This window comes from Rattus norvegicus, chromosome 7, assembly GCF_021556685.1.
Source record: "Rattus norvegicus strain SHRSP/BbbUtx chromosome 7, alternate assembly SHRSP_T2T, whole genome shotgun sequence".
Classification (NCBI taxonomy): Eukaryota; Metazoa; Chordata; class Mammalia; order Rodentia; family Muridae; genus Rattus; species Rattus norvegicus.
The window spans coordinates 39,728,780-39,748,225 of NC_141540.1; the positions used below are offsets into that span (position 1 = coordinate 39,728,780).

Consider the following 19,446-nt stretch of genomic DNA (forward strand, 5'->3'; position numbering starts at 1 on the left):
AAAAGGGGGGGGGCAAGAACAACAGCTAATAGCAATCAAACCTTCAAGACTAACCTGAGTCCTCTCTGCCAGACTGAGAAATGTTATTAGAAAATAGAGGAAAAGGTACCCTGTTTTCCCTAAGTTGTGGGACTAATCTGGTGTCAGTAGCTAAAGCAGTTACTCGCCTTACTGGAGAAAGTCCAAATACTCAAGTTATTTTTGAAGAAAGGCCGTCTAAACAATCCAAGCCGTTGTCTGCCTCTCAACTTTGGCGCTCACAGGACGTGCCATGTACAGCCCTCAAGACTGAAGTTCCTTTATGTTTTCAGCCACTTGAGGAAAAAGTTTTGCCACAAAGTTCTAATGACATGAAGTCCTACAAATCAGCCTGGAAACGTCTAAATGTGTTTTTCCTAGGAAAAAAAAGTGCCAGACATCGATTTTATCTGGCAACCATCAAAATATATCAGACCGCAAAGCTATACATTCCTGGACCTCACAGGAGGCACAGCAAGGGACCACAGCGAGCCAACCCCAGGGCTCCGCTGCTGTGGCATCTGCAGCCCACAGCCCAGGCAGTCGAGCTGACACTTCCTTCTGCTGCCCAGGGCTCAGGACAGCAAAAGGAAAGCAACCAAAGTATTAAAAGAAAAGAAAAGGAAAAGGAAAAGCTGTAAAAAGCAGTAGGAGGACATTTCTAACCCACCTTTTCTATTTCTGGCTTGAGATAACATTACATGAATTCTTTAACTCGTTACGCAGAAACCAACACAGAAGCTCACATGAATGCATTATTTATTTGCAACTGCAGCTTCTAAAGCTGGTGTTGAGAACTGATAAATAATACAGTGACCTTGAAACAAGAACTATCTTTGGAAAGAATCAGTCTTCACATAAGTCATTTAGTCAGCACCTACTGTGAAAAAGTATAGTAGGGCTACAGACTGTGGGGCACTGTCTGCATAGCACTTACACTCCAGCCCAGGTGGATGTTCAAAAGGTGTAGGCCTAGATTGGACCAGGCATGTAGGAGAAACGTGCAAGACGAGGAAGGAAGAGTTCAAGGCCAGCCTCGGTGATGTAGGAAGGTCAAAGCCAGCCTGGGCTACATGAGAGTATCTCAGAAATTATAAAACAAATGTCAGGACTGACTGACAGACAGACAGACAGACAGACAGGAGGAGAGTCAAGGAGCCTTCTTTTCAGTACAGCTTTCCATACTTGACCGTGGAAAACACGCGCTACATGTTTTACTTGGGGTGAAATTTTAAAAGGTGGCAATAGGAAAGAAGGAAAGGGTGTGATAAGCATGAAAAAATGTTGCCCCCAGGAGGTCTCCACCCTACAAAAGTATACAGGTAACCAAGCTGAAACCTGGATAGTCTCTGGGAGGAGCACACCTATTGGCTAGGCTAGCTAATACCAAATGGTCAGCCCTGAAACCACATGTACAATTAACACTGAACAGACTAAGAAGGCTGTATTTATGTCTTTAGGGATGTGTGTGTGTGTGTGTGTGTGCGCGTGTGTGTGTGTAGATATACATGTATGTATGTAACACGTTAGTGATAAAAGAGCCCGTGCATCTGAATGTAAGCAAAGGGACTATATTATGATGTCATTATAATCTTTAAAAATAAAAGACAAAGTAATAGATCTAATATCCACATTAACTTCAGGGTTTTTTTTCTTAAGTATAAAACGTATTTTGTGCTATAAAGCAGTAACTGCAATCTCATATCAAAATCCCAGGTTTCCATGGGTGATAATCTCACATCCTCTGCTAATTCTACGCCATCTGTTGATAGACTCACATCTGAAGGACGGTTTCGTCCCGTTTAGGAGATGCTGACGATGCCCATGTAAACTGTTTTCCTATGACCCCATGCATTTTAGCTTTGGGTCCCTTGTAAGTCTAGGTATGCGGTTGAAAGGCTCCGGATCCCATGCCTGAGGCTATCACTATAATCAGAAGCCTTTAAGGGTTTTCATTTCCTGGGTAAGCATTCAATAGTGCTGAAGGCAGGCAAAGCCCTGAGTGCTGGTCTGTCCTCCAGGTTCTAGGTCTCAGGTCAGAAGTCACCTCCTCCACCACCATGTCTCCCTGGATTTTCTCGGACAAATCTAGGTGTTCCCCGCCAAGGTGCACCGTTCTTCCAATCTACAAGTGTCTTTGTGTATCGAAGTGAGGCTGGCTCCCAGCCCTTGGTCGAGACACTCCAAATCTCAGACGCACCTTATGTAAAACGGCAGGGCATTTGCGTGTAACTCAAGGGCTGACTTTAAATCATCTCTGGATTGCTTATGACGCAATGTCATGCTTGTATGTTGTGCACTTGGTTATATTATTTAATCGGGCTCCCAAATCACACGGGAGTTCTCACGACTACAGGAGATGCCTCAGGTCCCTGCCCCGAGTTAGCTCTAATAGGTAAATAAAGTTGCAGGCGGTTAATGGCTGGGCAGAGAGACAGAGATGGGACTTTAGATTTCATAGGCAAGGGAACTCAGGGAAGAATGATTTAGAATGGCTTTGTTGAGGGTGGTGGGGGAACAGATCGGGCCTGAGAGCTAGAGAAGCAAGCAAGTACAGCCATTTAAGAGCGGAGAAAGAGTGAACCCAAGGGGTCCCCCATCTGGGTCTAGGGTAATCTAAAAATGGAATTTAGATTTTAATACGTAATAATTCAGGAATGTGGGGGCAGGGCCTTAGCAATGTTGAAGTTTGAGAGTGGCCCGGCCATTGCCTGTTTAAGGCATATTAAAATAAAAGGGCGCGCGCGCGTGCGTGTGTGTGTGTGTGTGTGTGTGTGTGTGTGTGTGTGTTTGAGCAACATGGTTGTGAGCAACATGCACCACCAGTGGGGTGGGGCAGGTGGGTGGGGGTGATTTGAGGAGTGATAAGTAATTAATGCAACACTTATACCAAACCCCTGTTGTCTGGGAGGCAAAGAGGAGGAGACAACCTTGTGTGTGGTCAGTACAATTACAGCCTTCTAAAAAGTATCCTTTATTTGTGTTGTCTAATTGCATGGGTTAACACCTACAGATTAAGAGGTATTATCCAGTACTCCCATCGGCCCACACTTCATTTTCCCTCAGCTTCATTGGTCCACGATTGACTGGTCTGAAAAAATCAATCATGAAAATATCGATAATGAATTCTATTTTATTCTTAGCCATTGTTAATATTATACTATGTCTATTTATAAGTGAAACCTTCTTATAGGAGTGTGTGTGTGTGTGTGTGTGTGTGTGTGTGTGAGAGAGAGAGAGAGAGAGAGAGAGAGAGAGAGAGAGAGAGAGAGAGGGAGAGAGAGAGAGACTTCAAGCAGAAGTTCTCAGACTGTGGGGTGTGACCTCTTGGTGGTGGTGGTAGTGGTGGTGGAGGCCAAACAATCCTTCCACAGGAATCACCTAAGACCATCAAAGCAGAGATATTTACATGACGATTCATAACAGTAGTGAAATTACAGTGATGCAGTTGTAATGAATTAATCTTATGGTCGGGGGTCTCCACAGCGTGAGGAACCGGAAGGCACACCATGCCACTCCCCTGGAATCTTCCAGCTCATCCCTCAAAGATGGGGGCAGGACCTATCCTGTAATTGTGGAACTATGATTTGCTTAAAGACAGACAGTGTTCTTTAAATTTTCCCTAGGACCCTGTCTTGTGCATGGGCCAAGTATATGTTTAGTAAATATTTGTGGGCTGACTGTGTGAGTCACATGGATAAAATATCTAACTAAATTAACAAGTGAGAAAGAGAAATATGAAGAGGGAGAAAAATCAGTAATGTGAAAGTTTTCAACCCAGGTTAGTATATAAAACCTGAGAGGTAGCACTGAAGAAAACCTGGATTCTGCTATATAATACGTATATTTAGTCAGACCTAGCAATCTGAGCGTTCAGAGGAGGATTGCTGTCTGCTAAGACACAGCATGTTATTCGGTTAGATGGCTGCTTTCTGTAGAGGAAGACAGTGGAGAACGCAGTTGTTGAGAATTAGAATGCAGTTCCTACAAAAGCAGTTTAATATCAGTGATTAGCTATCACTCTATCATTAAAAAAAAAAAAAAAGTCCATTGCAGCTGTAATGTGCCTAAAAAGTTTCATGTTTGGTTGAAAATTGATTAAAAAAAAAAAAAAAAAAAAGGTTGGGCATAGTTAAAGATGCCTATAATCCCAGCACTTCGGAATTAAAGACAAAGGTCATGAGTTCAAGACCAGCTTCAGCTACATAGCAAGTAAGCCTGTGCCAAATGAAACCCATGTCTAAAAAAAGAAAGAAAACTTGTAGAAGGGAGGAAGGAAGGAAGGAAGGAAGGAAGGAAGGAAGGAAGGAAAGAAGGAAGGAAGGATATTATTCAGCATTAGGTAAATTGGGTAAAAGAGTAAATACTGAAAGTGAATGGGCATATGATTTATTCATGTTGAAATATTCACACTGTAGAAAAACAGGATTCATTTCAACAAGGTGAGAAGCCAGCAAGATGCTACTGAGAGCTCAGCTTCAATGCACAGTTCCACCTCAGACCTTTTCCTTTTGCTCACAAATGACTTTCGCTACCTGCAAAACCAAAGGGAAGACAGGGACACAACTAAGGAATCCGTGTATGTCCTGCAAAGTCACCCAGGACTAATTTAAACCGCGTGCTGGAGAAAAAGAAGGCTGTCCGGCTTGTGGCTCAGTGTGTGTGGTGGTGAAGACCATTCATTCACCATTTGTTTCCGCCTTGCAGAGACAAGAGAGGATCACACTGCCTACCCCCTTATGGTTGGCGGTGGGGGAGGGGGACGCCATCTTACAGCAATCTAGCCTACAGGCTGAGAGCAGTTGAGGTTTTGGTAAGTGTGGGTCCTGCTGGGAAATGTTCTGAGTTCTCGTTTCCCATTGGCTCAGCATTCCAGAGTCATCCAATGGGTGGCTAGTTCATCAGATTGGGGTTTGGAGTGATTAGCCTGGCTGTTGACCCGACAGATTCAGAGGGGTAGGAATCGTTTAAGCCATCAAGCATTCCGGCTGTTTGTTTTGCAGCAGACCCCAGCCTATTAGGCCATATGCCCACGTTGGTTTGAATGAGACTACATACATACATATGCACACACACACACCCACATACACACACCCCGCCCCCAATCCCGGTAGCCTCATACATTTGCAAGTTCGTTTCCCCACTTGGGCTATTGTGTGGCGTCCTTGGAGTATGCATCTTGTTGGAAGAGGTGTGTGGCTGGGGAGTGAGCTTAGAGGTTTCTTCCCACTGCCTGTGGGTCAGGATGTAAAGTTCTCCTGGGCCATGCCTGCCTGTGCGCCACCATGCTCCCCAATATCACGATAATAGGACTAAAACTCTGAAACTGTAAGCAAGCCCTTTAAAAGAGTTGCCTGGTCATGGCGTCATTGCACAGCAATACAACAGAGACAGCATCCTTCGTAGAATTTACCTCCAAAAAGAAGAAGAAAAAAGAAAAAGAGAAAGAGAAGAGAGGATGGAACCTCGTTACACTGGCAATGGGAAAAGTTAAAAAAAATGGGGGGTGGGTTTGGGGATTTAGCTCAGTGGTAGAGCGCTTGCCTAGCATGCGCAAGGCCCTGGGTTCGGTCCCCAGCTCCGAAAAAAAGAAAAAAAAAAGGAGGGGGCAGAAATTACAAAAGAGAATCTTCTAGAGTCGGTGCTCGGGGTTTCGACAGATCCAGTAGAATACTAACAATACTGTACCTAGACATCAGGCAGACTCATGCCATTTTAAAATTAACATGCGAAATATTAACCACATTGTTCTGCCGTACAGCACTGAGCAAAGGTATAGAGTAAGCGCACTAAGAAAAAGAGAAGAGAGAATAAAGTCGTAGATTTTGTTTTTGAAGTCAGACAGTTTTGAACTCAAATCCCGGCTCTCTGGTTTTAATAATCTGATCTTACTAAACTTCAGCCTTCTCGATCTCTAAAGTCGAGCTCAGCAGTTTGCTGTGTGCCCTTGGGGAGGTCATACGTGGCGACTAGCAACTGTAATCGATGCCTGGTGTTAGTAATTTTTTTTTTCCCAGTCCTTTGGGAACCCGAGAGTTGGTCTGTTTTGGAATTGCTGCCTTACTCCCAGGCTTTGAACACAACGAATGCTACATCCTACCCAACACAACTTCAACCTGATTCTCCATGAGCTTTTAGCTATTGTCAGGCTAAGTGATCTGATGCGGACAGGCCACGAAGATGCTCCCCCTGACTGCTGTGTCTATTTTCTACCGGCTTGACAGACAGCCCTAGTGTAGGTGACTTATAAAGAAAATAGATGAGGTGAGTGTGCAGAGAAAGCCAAACTTACAACTCACTCTCATGGTGACTAACTTCCAGTTGCAAAGCTCAGTCCATGAAAAAAGCCCGGAAGGCTCTACCAGCTGCCATTTCTATCAGGTTAGCAAGTACATTCCAACCTGACTCTTCCTTGCTGGGAGCAAAGGGCACCAAAGTCATGCAGGTGTCAAGAGCAGAAGTGGGTACCCCTGCTTTAAGACAGATTCAGGAGGAACCATACAGGACAGTACATATCTATAGTCCCAGCGGCTCAGGAGGCTGAAACAAAGTATCACTTGATCAAGGCCGGAGTAGAACACCAAGTACAAAAGATGCTTAAGGGCTACAGAGATGGCTCCGTGGCTAAGAGCACTTGCTGCTCTTTTGCAGAGGACGGGGGCCACAGTTTGCTTCCCAGCACCCATAGGAAGTAAGGGAGAGTTCAAGTTCAAAACTGTTTTCAGTGTGGAGACTGGGATGGTGGCTCTGTGGTAAAACCCAGGGACAAAGCCCAGAGGTTGCTGATAAGGAAAAGGAGCAATTCTTTTAGTTTTTACGAAAGAGTCTAAGAATCTCCTTAATACCTTACTCCCGGGTGGTGGTGGTATTTTGTAACAAATTGTAACTTTTGTAATAAATTGCTTGAGGAGGGAACACAGAGCTCAAAGACCACCAGTCAAAAGTTAGAATAATTTTTTTTTTTTGGTTCTTTTTTTCGGAGCTGGGGACCGAACCCAGGGCCTTGCGCTTCCTAGGCAAGCACTCTACCACTGAGCTAAATCCCCAACCCCTAGAATAATTTATGAATGGAGAAATTATGCTTTGCCCACAGTTTCCCAAGAGGCCGGACGAGAGCAGCAAGGACAATCATCTGGGCCCCTGGGTGATGGAAATTCATCCCGAGGGTTAGTAAACTAACATCAGGCATACAGCAGAGCCTTCTCCATCACACCCAAGATCTAAAACCCCGAGTCTATACTCTGTATAGAGCCAAAGATCCAAAGCTCAGAAAACAACATAAAATTCCTTTTACCATACAAAAAAGTCTACTGACTCTGACCGTGAAAAGGAAAAAAAAAATATTTAGGATAGAGAGAATTTTTCCCCCCACATAAACCAGAGTCTGTGATAGCATAGAGGCAAAATCCACATTAAAACATAAGTCAGCCTGAGACCCCAACAAGATATGGAGTTAGCCTCTCGTGTCTCCTCCCTCCCTGTGATGTGCTCACAGCTGAGAACAACTTCCTGAGAGGGATTAACTGGAGACATCAGCCTGGCAAGCTCAACATTTTACTAAGCAGCTCAGGGTTTGGTCCAAGACAAAGCAACTAGAAATAGTCTCTTTCCATTCCCAGGTCAGAATGGCACCCACTGTGCCACTCTTCCCCCTCTTCCTGAAAGTGCAGAGTGGGCTCAACTCGCCCAGAGTAGAAGCTGGTATCAAATGGAAAGCTTCCAGACCCGGAGCTCCAAGTTCTGGGACCAATCTGAGTGCGATGACAAACTTGAACATCCTGTCTGCCTCTCCACTCCTCTCAGGCACCCACTTCCTGCCTGCCTGCCTTCCACTAGCCCCTCACTCTCCAGCCTCTAAGGACCCCCACCCAGGGATTCCGGAAAGACAAACACAACACAAGCCTAAGTCAGTTCTCTCCTTTAAGGAGTGTTTTATTAGACTAAGGGGAGAGGAGTGCATATGACTGAGTATATTATATATATGTGTATACACACACACACACACACACACACACACACACACACACACACACACACACACACATATATATATATATATATATATATAGGTTTAAACGTCATAGAGAACCCCTTACTGTGTACAGTAATTATCTGCTAAGAATAAAGAAATCCTGTTGGAGAACTCTGGGGAGGGGGAAGCTTTTTATCAGTTTCTGTACCCGACAAGACACACCTAACAGTTCTATCAAGACAAGGTCGGTTCCAACTCATTCTCCAACAGCACATCCCATAAGCCTTTTCTCTACCTTCTTCAACCCCATGACCAAAAGGTCTTCCTCTCTAGTCCATCTGAAGACTCCTTCCGTAGATGAATGGTGTCTGCCCAGAGGCTGGGGCAGGGTACCTGTCCTCACAGTGACTCTCATAGCTGCGTTTCCTGCCGTAGTTATCTGAACAGGTACAACTCCTAGTCGTTGGGCAGTATTGCTGGGCGTTACGTTTTCCAACTTCAAGCTTCTGTTTTATTTTTGATAAAGGGAGTCTGTTAAGGTCCTGGCTGTTGTGGAGATTAAACACAGTGGTGCCAGGGGGCTCGAGACAGACCGAACTATTGAATAAATTTGAATCTGGTCTTCTCCATCTCTTCCCACAAGGTAAAAGGGCCTCTGCTAAAGGAAGAGTATGACTTCTCTGGGTTCCCTATGGATAATATAACAGGTACCCAATAAATGTTGCCAGGGTGGGGAGAATGCAGGGGAGGGGGAGGGGTGGTTATGCAATAAATGAATATAATAGGTTAAAAAAACCTTGGCTTTTTAGACCTGGGTCCCAAGACTTTGTGGATGGGGACAGGAGATATGGCTCAGACACCATGAGCATTTACTGCTCTTCCGGAGGACCTGAGCTCAATTCCCGACACCCACATGGCAACTCACACCCATAATCCAACATCCTCTTCTGGCATTTTCTGGGTACCTACACACAGACACACAGACGACACACATATATTACATACACACATACAAAAAATATATCTTTAAGAAAATAAAGACTTGAAGGATATTCATTCTCCCCAACTCTGAACTCAACAGATGACACGGTAAAGCATGATTAAAAGATGCTGAATGAGAACGTGCCTGGTCCACCAGGAAAAGGTAGCATTCCCCAGTAGAAAAGTGGGACACGATTTTGAATAAAATGGTTGCCAGTTTCTGGAAAAGTAGCTCACTTGGTCAAGAACTTGCCTGGACCACAGGAAGCCCTGGTTTCGCTCCCTCGCACTGCATTAACCAGACTCGATACAGACACATGTGATGCCAGCAGTTGAAAGACGGAGGCAGGGGGAGTTTCAGAGTTCAGGATAACCCTTAGCTATGCAGTGGGTTTCGGGTCTAAGATAGCTAAGACCCTGTCTTAGAAGAATTTTTTTCCCTAAAACTGCTCAGGCCTACCCCACCTTAAGAACCAGGACTGGTACAAACGGTGATAGAAGTAAACTGGTCATAGTCTTGGGAGAGCTCTGTGTACCTAACGACAGACTCGGGAAAGCCCCTCACCATGCCGGTGGGACTTCATCCCTTTACTTCCCCCAACCCGTTTATTGCCTTCAATATCCTTAAATAATATTGATAAGAAGCCGTTTTCCTGACAGTGGTTCCAGTAAGTGAGAATGAACGGAGAGGAAGCAGAGGCTTTGTCTGACCACACTCTGCCCGCCCTTTATAGATAATGGAGAGCAGGTAAGTAAATAGAGCACGAAACGTGAACGCACTTTCTGACCAATCCCACACAATCAAGTCTACTACCTAAAGGAGCTCGGTTCATCAATTCATCATCGGGGTGACGAAAGTCAATGTGGGAAAACAACTTCCCTGGGCAGAAACAACACGGGGAGGGTTTTCCTGAAAGGCGGAGAAAGATCACAGCGACACAAGATCAGAATCTAAACAGGAAAAGGGCTGCCAAAATAACAGAAGGGGAAAACCGTTTGGCAAAAGGCTATCTTTTTATCTTAACATGGCTGGAAACTGGGACAGTCTAGGAAAAAAAAAATCTATGAAGTCCTGTGATGATCTAACTAGCAAATATGTCTCGTTTCGCCACAGCGGAGGGGCTCTCTGGGAGGAACTTAGGCTGAAACAGAAGAAGAAAGCAGCTGGTGTTATTTTCTTAGCTCGCACCGAGACGCTGGCTTGAGCCTCCCTTCCCTCTGTTCCTCGCTGAGATGAGGCCACAGAAGAGCTATATAATCCATCACAAACCGCTCCTGCTCTGGGGCAGCGCCGTTCTCTCTAAAGTGAAGAATGGAGTTCAAAGTGAGAGTTGTCTATAAAAGCAGTTTTATTTTTATGGCTCAGTAAATGTTTATTGAAGTGAGTCCCCTGTCAGACTTGGCAGATCAGACCTCCCTTGTGGACAGAGCCGAGGACAGGGTAAGAAGGACGACAATGCCTCTGCTTCAGTTGACCTGCTAGCCAAGCATTTGGGACAAAACGGGGCTTTTAGAGGCTGACTCTAGCGACGGCTGTCACTTGGGCTGAGCGAGAGGTGAGGCAGCTTTACTCTGAAACCACAGAGAGGGAGAACTGGAGAAAATCTTAAAAGGCAGCTGAGGAGGATGAGAGGACCAAAGCTGAAGAAGGGCTCTCTTTCTTCCTTCTCAACAGAGCAGAGCCTAGAAAGGAGCCTATGGCACTTTAAATAAACAAGTTAAAAAAAAAAGAAAGAAAGTGGTGAAAAAGAAGTGGTGGGACCTGGTTTTGGTTTTTAAATCCTGAAGAGACCTAAAGAGAAACAGATTTAATCCCAAGGACCCTAAATCTGTCAATTTACCTAATTCAAGTAGACGAGAGTTCCCATCCTTCACTGGCCCCTAATAGAGCCACCAAGGACTTCTCTAATAGGCTAAAACGACAGCATCACATCATGGGAAGGGAATAAAAAAGGAAGGCAGGAGCTACCTGTGTGTAAGAGGAGACAAAAGCCAAAACTGACTCCACTGGTAGGCAAGCACAGGAGAGCAGACAGTCTGGGCGCCATGGCCATGTGCGGGCTATATCTGGCAGAGGTGTCCTGAGATCACCACTCAGCAAGGACGGGAGGACTGACGGGAGGACTGACAGGAGGACTGCGGTCTCAAAACAGCAAACAGATTCGAGACATTAAAATGGACTGGAGATGTGGCTCAGCAGTAGGATGCTTGCCAAGCATGAGGAAAGAAAGTCCTATGTTCAAGCTCCAAAACTACAAAAAAAAAAAAAAAAAAAAAAGCAAACAAAAACCCAAGAAATTCCAATTAATACAGATCTCTACACTCAACAGTAGATCAAAACATGGGGGGTAATTCTGGAGAGTGCGGGCAGAAGGAGCCAAGGATTAAAAGTATCCTAGTGTGGCGAGATTCAGAAGCCTGATTTTTGTATGTCAGGGGAAGGCAGTTTTGAGTTACATTAACTGCAGCAAACTTCAGAGTGCGGGTGGTTTTAACCAAGGACAGAAGAATGGTGGAGCTTCTGCTGATACGGGACCTAAGCTGTGTTTGGATGCTGCCCATTTGCTGGCCACGGCACAGGCAGATGATCTCTAATCCCCGAGTCTGAAATGTTCTGGTTAATATAAAGGACCTGAGCAGAGTGACCCAAACAGTGTGTTCCAAACTCCGGGATTCTAGGGAGTTAACTGGATGAGGAGGACGAATGCGGGGCCTCTGAGGGAATGACAGGCCCAGAGCCACATTCTTTCACTGGGAGGCCCAGAAGATGGACAGGACTTCTGGGAGCCAGCGAGGCTTCAGCCCAGCTGTTAGAACCACAGCCACTCACCCCCTCCTGCCCTGTGCCCAAACCCACAACCAGAAGGGCACAGTCTGCTCTTGGGACATTCCATCCCTTGGATTACTTCATGACGTCTCTGTCTCCTACCCTCCCCGCCAAGCAGGGTACAATTTTCTAAAAGCAGGGGAAAGTCTTCCCAAGAAAATAAACCGTGTGGAGCAACCAACAGTCAGTCCCTTCCTGTCACCTATTTGGATTACGTAACTACGATGAAGTCAGACTTTCATACTGACAACACAAAGCATGACCTCCAAGCTCACACAAGCCAGGGTCCCTGTCCCTAAGAAGGCAGATGTCATGACCACTGTAGAGGGGATGACAAGTCCTTCACCTCTGCTGGCTCCCGAACAGAAACTCATAGCAGTCATTTAAGTCGGGGCTGGGGGTGGGGGATGGGGGGTGGGGGGTGGATATACAAATCCTGCACAAGACATCCCACAAGAACCGCAACAATCAGAAGAGTAATACTAAGTATCCTTACTAATGCTTCACACCACACATCCCCCACATACCCCCCACCCGCCCCCCAATCCCCTCACCCTCCCACCCCACCCACCCCCCCCCCCGCATAGACAACAAAAAACAACACTGAAACTTCTCCAGCCTCTGTTGAGGATACCTTGGGCCAACAGGTGATAACTCTAATCATTTAGCAGCCACCCCGTAAAGGGGCAAACTCTCATTCCCCCTCTTCACCCTGCCCCTTTGCCACTTATTGTGAGCTCCCCTTTCAGGGGTCTTCAAGAAAAAAGCCATTGGCAAGACTGACTAGAGGACTGGCAAGATGTCTCAGTGGGTAAGGGTGCTTGCTGGTAAAGCCTGAGGTCCAATCCCTGGAACCCACACAGTGAAAGGAGAATGGACTTCCGAAAGTTGTGCTCCACCCCCCACATATATGACATGGCACATGCGGGTACACACACACACACACACACACACACACACACACACACACAGGCACCAAGAAATCACTTCTTGTGAACGTTTTAAAAGAGAGAGAGAAAGAGCGCAACACTAATTAGTACTCGTCTGGTTGAAGCAACAGTAAAAGGGCTGAGGGCTGCTATTACAGCCTGCTCTAACTTGTTAACTGGATCGGTGTGGAAATACTCACTTCCTATAAATACTGTACTTTGCTCTTTTGGTCCTTACAAAGATCAAATGAGATAATATGGAAAAAGTCAGAAGCTGGCACACAAGGAACTCAATAAATAAATATTAAAAACTATAAAGCAAAAAAAAAAAAAAAAAAACCTATGCCCTGATGCTTATCGCCTTCCTTGCCATCAGAATCAGAAGATAAGGTGATCTGTTTCACAGACTGATGCAGTCAATCCGGGCCTCCCCCCACCTGCAGGCCACTGAATGCAATACTATAGAGCTTATCCTAACTCCACAGCACAAGTGACTACCTCCTCACTCCCAGTATCTGAGGAATGGCAAGAGACCTGTAAAGGGATTCCACAAAGCCCCTTGCTACCGATTCTGTGAGAGTTTCCCCAGGAGTTAAGCATTCTACCAGAGAACCGTCGGTGTGCAAAAGGGAGATTCGGAAAAAGTCAATCTAAGTACCCTGATGGGAACATTAGTGCCCCATCGCCCAGCAGAGTTCGCTCTATTTTAAATAGCAGGCTCTCCCAAAGCTACGCCCAGCAAATCTTCCAGTTTGGATGAGATTAATGTTTCCCTCCAGGTATAAAACTGGGGATTTCAAAAACTGCAAGGTGAGATAGGTGAGAAGCAAGTCCTATTACTCTGGCTTTTACAATCCTCTATTCACTCAGGGTGTGCACACGATACCCCAGGTTCTCATTTCACCCTGCACACTGGAGCCTGCAGCCATCCAGGAAAGATGTCAAGGGTGACAGGAATAGTGTCTAGACTCCAGACTCCACGCACATTGCCGTGTGGCCGAGGAAAGACGGCCGCAGAACTTGTCGTTTTTTCGTGGAATATTGTGTCTGTCCAACTTGTTAAAGCTCAGACGCTGACATAATTTCTATCACTTCTAAACCATTCCTTTTGAAATCCCACAAGGCACGAGGGTTATGCCCATCCGACCTGGACACGACCAGGCTGTCTTGACAATTCCTAGCTTGTAAACCGTGCTTTCTAAAACACGTAGAGCAGGTGCGGGTCCAGTTTGGAGGTGAGCGAGTTAATGTTCTACCCTGCGCTGATTTGCTTCGTTCATTTCGCTTGATAGGAGGTTTTATGGCCAACCTTTTATTAGCATGGAAAGGTACATCTACAACTCAAAGTAATGAGTGCAACTTGTAAAAATCAGGTTTGTTTTTATTTAATACATCCTAGTCAAAGAGTAACAGCAGTAAATAAACACTTTGAAAAACAGGCAGGTACCCCCCTATATCTGGAAGAAGAGTAAGTCATAGTATTCTACATGGTAGAAGGGAGGCAGCTGTTGATGTCCATGGTCAGACAATTCAAGGACAACTTGGAAAGTTCTAAAGCCATGTCCAAAATGTCATGGCAATAGGTTAGGACTCACAGCTACGCCGAGGGGTAAAATGTCTCTGTCTGCATTGGTTTTCGTTTTGTTTTTGTTTTTGTTTTCGAGGATTGAGTTGCACCTGTGTAGCGTGACATTCTTGTCTTTAGCCTTAAAGGAAAAGAGAGAAGTCTTTCCTGTTTGCACCAGTTTGAAATGTTTCTAAAGTAAGGCTGCCTTGAAATAGATGACTACAGTACTCATTCACGGGGGAGTTCATACATGTAGTAAAAAAGACAAATACAGGATCTCATGGTGATGGGCTTTTTTTTTTTTTTGGTTGATTTGATTAATTGCATAAAACAAGGGATAAATACAAGCATGACCGGCCTAACGGAACTCCTACTAGATACGTCGGGATGCAAACTATAACTTGTTCTAGCACAGACTGACCACCAGGCACCGAGAAATGGAGCTGGAGCCTGGGTCAGCCAGGGTCTTTTCCTCCCTCCTTATCCACATGGAAGTCTTTCTCTCCTATGGTGCTTGGACTTCTGACCCAGTGCACAGGCACCCAGGGTGGGGTTAAAAAAAGGGGGGGGGGCTGGGGATTTAGCTCAGTGGTAGAGCGCTTACCTAGGAAGCACAAGGCCCTGGGTTCGGTCCCCAGCTCCGAAAAAAAGAACCAAAAAAAAAAAAAAAAAAAGGCAAGTAAGTAGTTCTGACAGGGTTATTCTCTTGCCTTCCCTTGGGACATCTTGCTTTCCATTTAAAAGGGGCCAATTTGGTCTTGAACAGCCATAGGAAAGAAAGCATCAATCGGCTGAAACTGCCTAAGGGGGACTTTAAAAATACCTAGCTACGTCTTCACACCTTTAAATTAGACTGAGCTCAACCTTGCTTGAGAAAGAATTCTGCATGGTTACCCAGAGGAGGGCCTCCGGGTTTTCTCTTTTACATAGCTGCATTCGGTGATACTCTATATGAGGCATTCATTTAAAAAAAAAAAAAAAGAGAGAGAGAGAGAGAAATACTTATACCTGGAATTTATACTCTTCCAAGTAATCTTTCAGTCTTGTTGGTAAAGGTAGTCCCCGGATGGTACCGGTACACTTGTTAATGCTGAGTCGGCAGAAGTGCTGCAGCGTCGGTGCTGATGTATACAGAGGTTTGGTCAGGTAAAGGTGAACAGTCCCATTCCGGGGGGCTTCAGGGCCTGTCCGTTTGTCCTTGCACATCTGAACGTAGTAGTCAATCAGATGAACCACGCTGTCAAACTGCTTAAGCTTGGACTTGACACATATGATAGAATCCAATCTGAATTTCCCGTCTTGGTACTCAATCCGCAGGTTAGTCGGCCCGGCTGATGTCTTAACAGATATGGTTAATAGGTAGTCTGAGTGGGAGCTATCTCTAATCAAGAAAGTTCCTTCTGGCGCCTCTTTTAATTTCTCTTTGGCTTCATTAACAGTCATACTTCCCCAGTACCATCCTGGGGTTTTTGTTTTCATTCAAAAAAGAAAAAGAAGAGAAAGCGAAATAGTTATTATGAGAATTTTTAGAATAGGGCCTGTACTTGGCAGTCGTTTTCCTAGTTGTTTGGTTTGAGACCGGGGCCTCCTGTGGCACAGGCTGGCCTCAGTTTTACTTTGTAGCCAAGGATAATATTGGCATTCATCTCCCAAGTCCTGGGATGTAAAGGCCTGCACCACCATGCTCAACTAATTTCCCTTGTTATACCTTTTTTTTTTTTAAAGCCTGTGAGTGAAAGTTTATGCCAAGGCCTACCACGAATCTTTTTTTATTTAATAAAAACTTAAGTCCATCCTAGGCACAACAGTAAACCATTTTTTTCTTTTTAAATGATTTTTCTGTAGCTTTTCTTTAAATTATGTTACAGTTTTCTTCTGAGCCAAAGTAACTTGTGCGATATGACAGACATATTGGCTGAGAAAAAAGAGAGATAATTTCAGTACAGTTTAACTGAGACAAAAACCTAAGTAAATTAGAACTAAATTAGAAGTTAGGGGAGAAAGTGGAGAACTCATTAACAGTCATAATTAAAAAAAAAAAAGCAACTTTTTTGACTGACCAGTAGCCCCCTGACCCGACCCCCGAAAAAATTGTAATGTTTAGCCTCTGTTCGAAGCCCTAGAAGGCACTACTGTGGACTGCTTGATTACAACTACCTAAGTTTCTGGGGAAGACCAAGCCCTGGTGCTCTTAGTTTACAGTCTTCACTATATTCTTTTGGACTTTGCCCTGGTTCAAACTGTATTATAACCCCTGTCCTCTGAAATCTCCATTTGATCCGTCTTGACTATGTTCTGCATTTCACTTACAAAAATAACTCAAGATACTTCGTTTAATAACTTTGAACAAAGTGCCCCCTATTTCAACCGACAGCTCTCCCCCACACACATCCCCCCCACACACACACACAAAATCACAAAATATTACCGGGAAACTTTCCTGAGGAAAGCCCAGGGCTGAAAGGAAAGACTAGAACTTTTTTTTTCTTTCCCAAGATCTACTGCTACCAAAAGTTGTCTTGCCTCAAAGTTAAGTTTTCAGAAGTCAGATTTTTAAGACCCAAATTGTTTTCGAACTAATAGGAGAAAATATAATTTTCTCTTCTTTGCTTTCAGATGCAGGAAGCTGCACTCGACCAGGCTACCCCCGCAGCTGCGATCCATACAGTCTGTAGGTCTCAGTCAGAACTTGGCTGCCATCATCCCGGGTTGCGGCAGGCATCGGCGGCTGCTCCCGGGAGCACTCGCAGCACAGACAGGAGGCAGCAGAGCCCACTGGCCGCCCGCGTACCCGGCGTTAAGGGAGCCGCTGGCTGCTTTTCTCCCACGCGGGTGCGAGCCCGAGTCCCGGCTGAAAGCAGCCTAGGCTCCACCACTCTGGGAGAGCATTTCCAAGGAGCCCAGCACGCTCCCCGCCCTCGCCCAAGCCTCGGTCACTTTCATTCTGTGGTCACCTAAGATCCGGGCATCCCTCTCTGCGGTTCCCGAGCCCCAGAGCCGGGACCGGACGCGATGAGACATAGTTCCATCGCTTTCAGTGCTCCCCACCTGGGCCCGCGTCCCAGCCGCGCTCTCCGCCACCGCCTTGAGTAGGGTGGGGATAGGGTCGCCCCGTTTCGCACTCTTCGCCAGTAGTCCGCTCCCTACCTGTTTGACTGAGCTCACGCAGGGCCTTCGCCAGACGCGCCGCCTCCGGGGACTGATCCTCCGGCGACCCCGCTGTCCCCCACTGGCTCCGTGTCCTGTCCGCGCCATTCCCAGAGGGCTCCAGGCACCGCAGGGTCATGGGAGATGAGTCAACACGTCCAAGACAGGTGGTCGCCCGAGCTGGGGCCAAAGGACCTCGCGTGCTTCCTGGAAGTCACAGGGTACCCCAAAACGAGTCTGTGCGGGGTGTCCGAAATGGTGGCGGAGGGGGAGGGGACTGGAAGCAGCTGGTTGTTTCTCTCCAAATTCCCGCAAAATGGTATGGCAAAGTCTCTCGCAGACACGGTCACCCACAGATCGCCTGTGAAGAAACAAATGCGGCAGAGATTGGGTCAGTCTGGACTGGACCCCTACGGCCGAGGTGGGGGTGGGTAAACAGACACGTGGAAAATCCCAGGGACTCCTCCGCCTGTGTGCTTCTGTACCATTTAACCCCGAGCATCCAGCTAACGCCCTGCCCAACTCTGGGGGAAAGACCGGTAAAAAGGGCAGAGATCCAAGATACTGAAGTTGGCCTGAGTGGAGGGGTGAGGACAGAGACAGGATGAGAGTAAACAAGGTGTTTTCCCGCCCAAGAACTGTGTGCAGGAATCACACTCAGGCAGCTTAGGAAACAGTCAGTCACCTGCGGGTCCGGATAGGCCTTCGTCACGGGCAAGTCGCCGGGAAAAAAACAATAAACACAAAGAACAGGGCAGTTCTCTGCACTTGGCATTTCCATCCTACATTTCCAGCAGCCCCAGGGCCCTAGGGGAGGATGCATCCGGCAAAACCTGGTTCCACGCCCTAAAGCGCCGCAGGGCTCCTGGGTCGCCAGCCGAGGGTGCTGCGGTGCGCTAGCGGTGCGCCAGCCGCTGCATCCCCGCCTCACAGGCGGCCTCGCCCCCACTCCTGCCGCTTCCCGGAGCACGCTCCGGATGAGGACGGACGGGGGGCGCAGCGGCGGTCGCTCCAAAACACGGACCGCCGCTCCAGCAGCTGCCACCGCGGGCGCTGTCGAGGAATCGGCCTGAGCGTGCAGCCCCCGCCGGAGCTCCAAATGAGGCCGGGACTGAGCCCGCAGCAGCGAGCGCAGCGGGCTATGCCATCAACTGGGACTGAGGGCTTACCTCCGCCACGGCGACTGCCGCCTCCGCACCAGGCAGCCTCCCCAGCGGACACGGGGCGGGGGAGCCGGGGGGCGAGGAGGGGTGTCCGTCTGAGTTCCCCGAGTGACGTTTTATTTGTGGAACGAGATGCCTAGGGATGCAACCGGCTCTGCGCTCAGTAGGAGCAGCCGTATTTTTCTGCGCCAAAGGCAGACAAAAATCCCAAGGATCGTCGCCTAGCGTCCCCCCTCTCCGCCCCAGGCTGACACCCCTGCTCGCCAGTGCCGGGTTTCCCTCCAGCCGCGGCGGAGATGGGCGAAAGAGTAGGGGTGGGGTGGGGGAGCAAGGGCGGAGGCTGGCGGGGAGGAGCGGGAGATCAGGTTATTAGGATTATAAATTTGGATAACAGTTGTTGGGGAATGGGGGTGCTCCGAAGATTTCCCGACACCGAGAAGGAACCCGGGAGAGGAGGCAGTTGAGTCCGGATGGGACAGAGCCCTGACTTGAACTCTCCTGGGGCGTCCTAAACTGCGGAAGCCCAGACAGTCCGCCGCTCCCGTGCTCGCACCCCGCCGCCCTCCCTGGCCACTGTCCCCCGGGCGGAACCTTCGGGCTTCGCGAGCGGTACCTGCCGCAAGCTTCCGGGCTCCGGGCGCAAGGGATCTTGAGGCCGCGCGCCTGGAGCCCCGGCGCGCACTGTCCGCGATCCGCGCAGCGTTGGCGGCTGCCGGAGGAAAGGCTCATGCTTCAGGGGAGAAGCCCAAGGCCCGCGAGCCGCAAAGGCGGCGAGACTTGGCAAGAGTTAAACGTCTGTCCCCGGAGCAGAGTGTGCGCGCGACTTCCCAGCCCGACGCGCC

At 47.4% G+C, this 19,446-nt stretch overlaps 1 protein-coding gene across 21 annotated transcripts in view; it reads right to left on the minus strand.

The window, feature by feature from the left end:
• The window catches only part of Socs2 (suppressor of cytokine signaling 2), a 52,927-nt gene extending 33,522 nt beyond the window's left edge, over window positions 1-19,405 (minus strand). For 12 of the 21 annotated variants that reach the window (XR_015624405.1, XR_015624409.1, XR_015624415.1 and 9 more), the window contains exons 1-3: window positions 19,218-19,405; window positions 17,442-17,802; window positions 15,303-15,754 (exon numbers count right to left, since the gene is read on the minus strand). Coding sequence is in view for 9 of the 21 variants with exons in the window: in XM_087559318.1 (XP_087415444.1) it covers window positions 15,303-15,754; window positions 17,442-17,580 (591 nt within the window). In the remaining 12 variants the exon portion in view is untranslated. 21 annotated transcript variants of the gene reach the window in all.
• Between the last annotated feature and the right edge of the window lie 41 nt (window positions 19,406-19,446).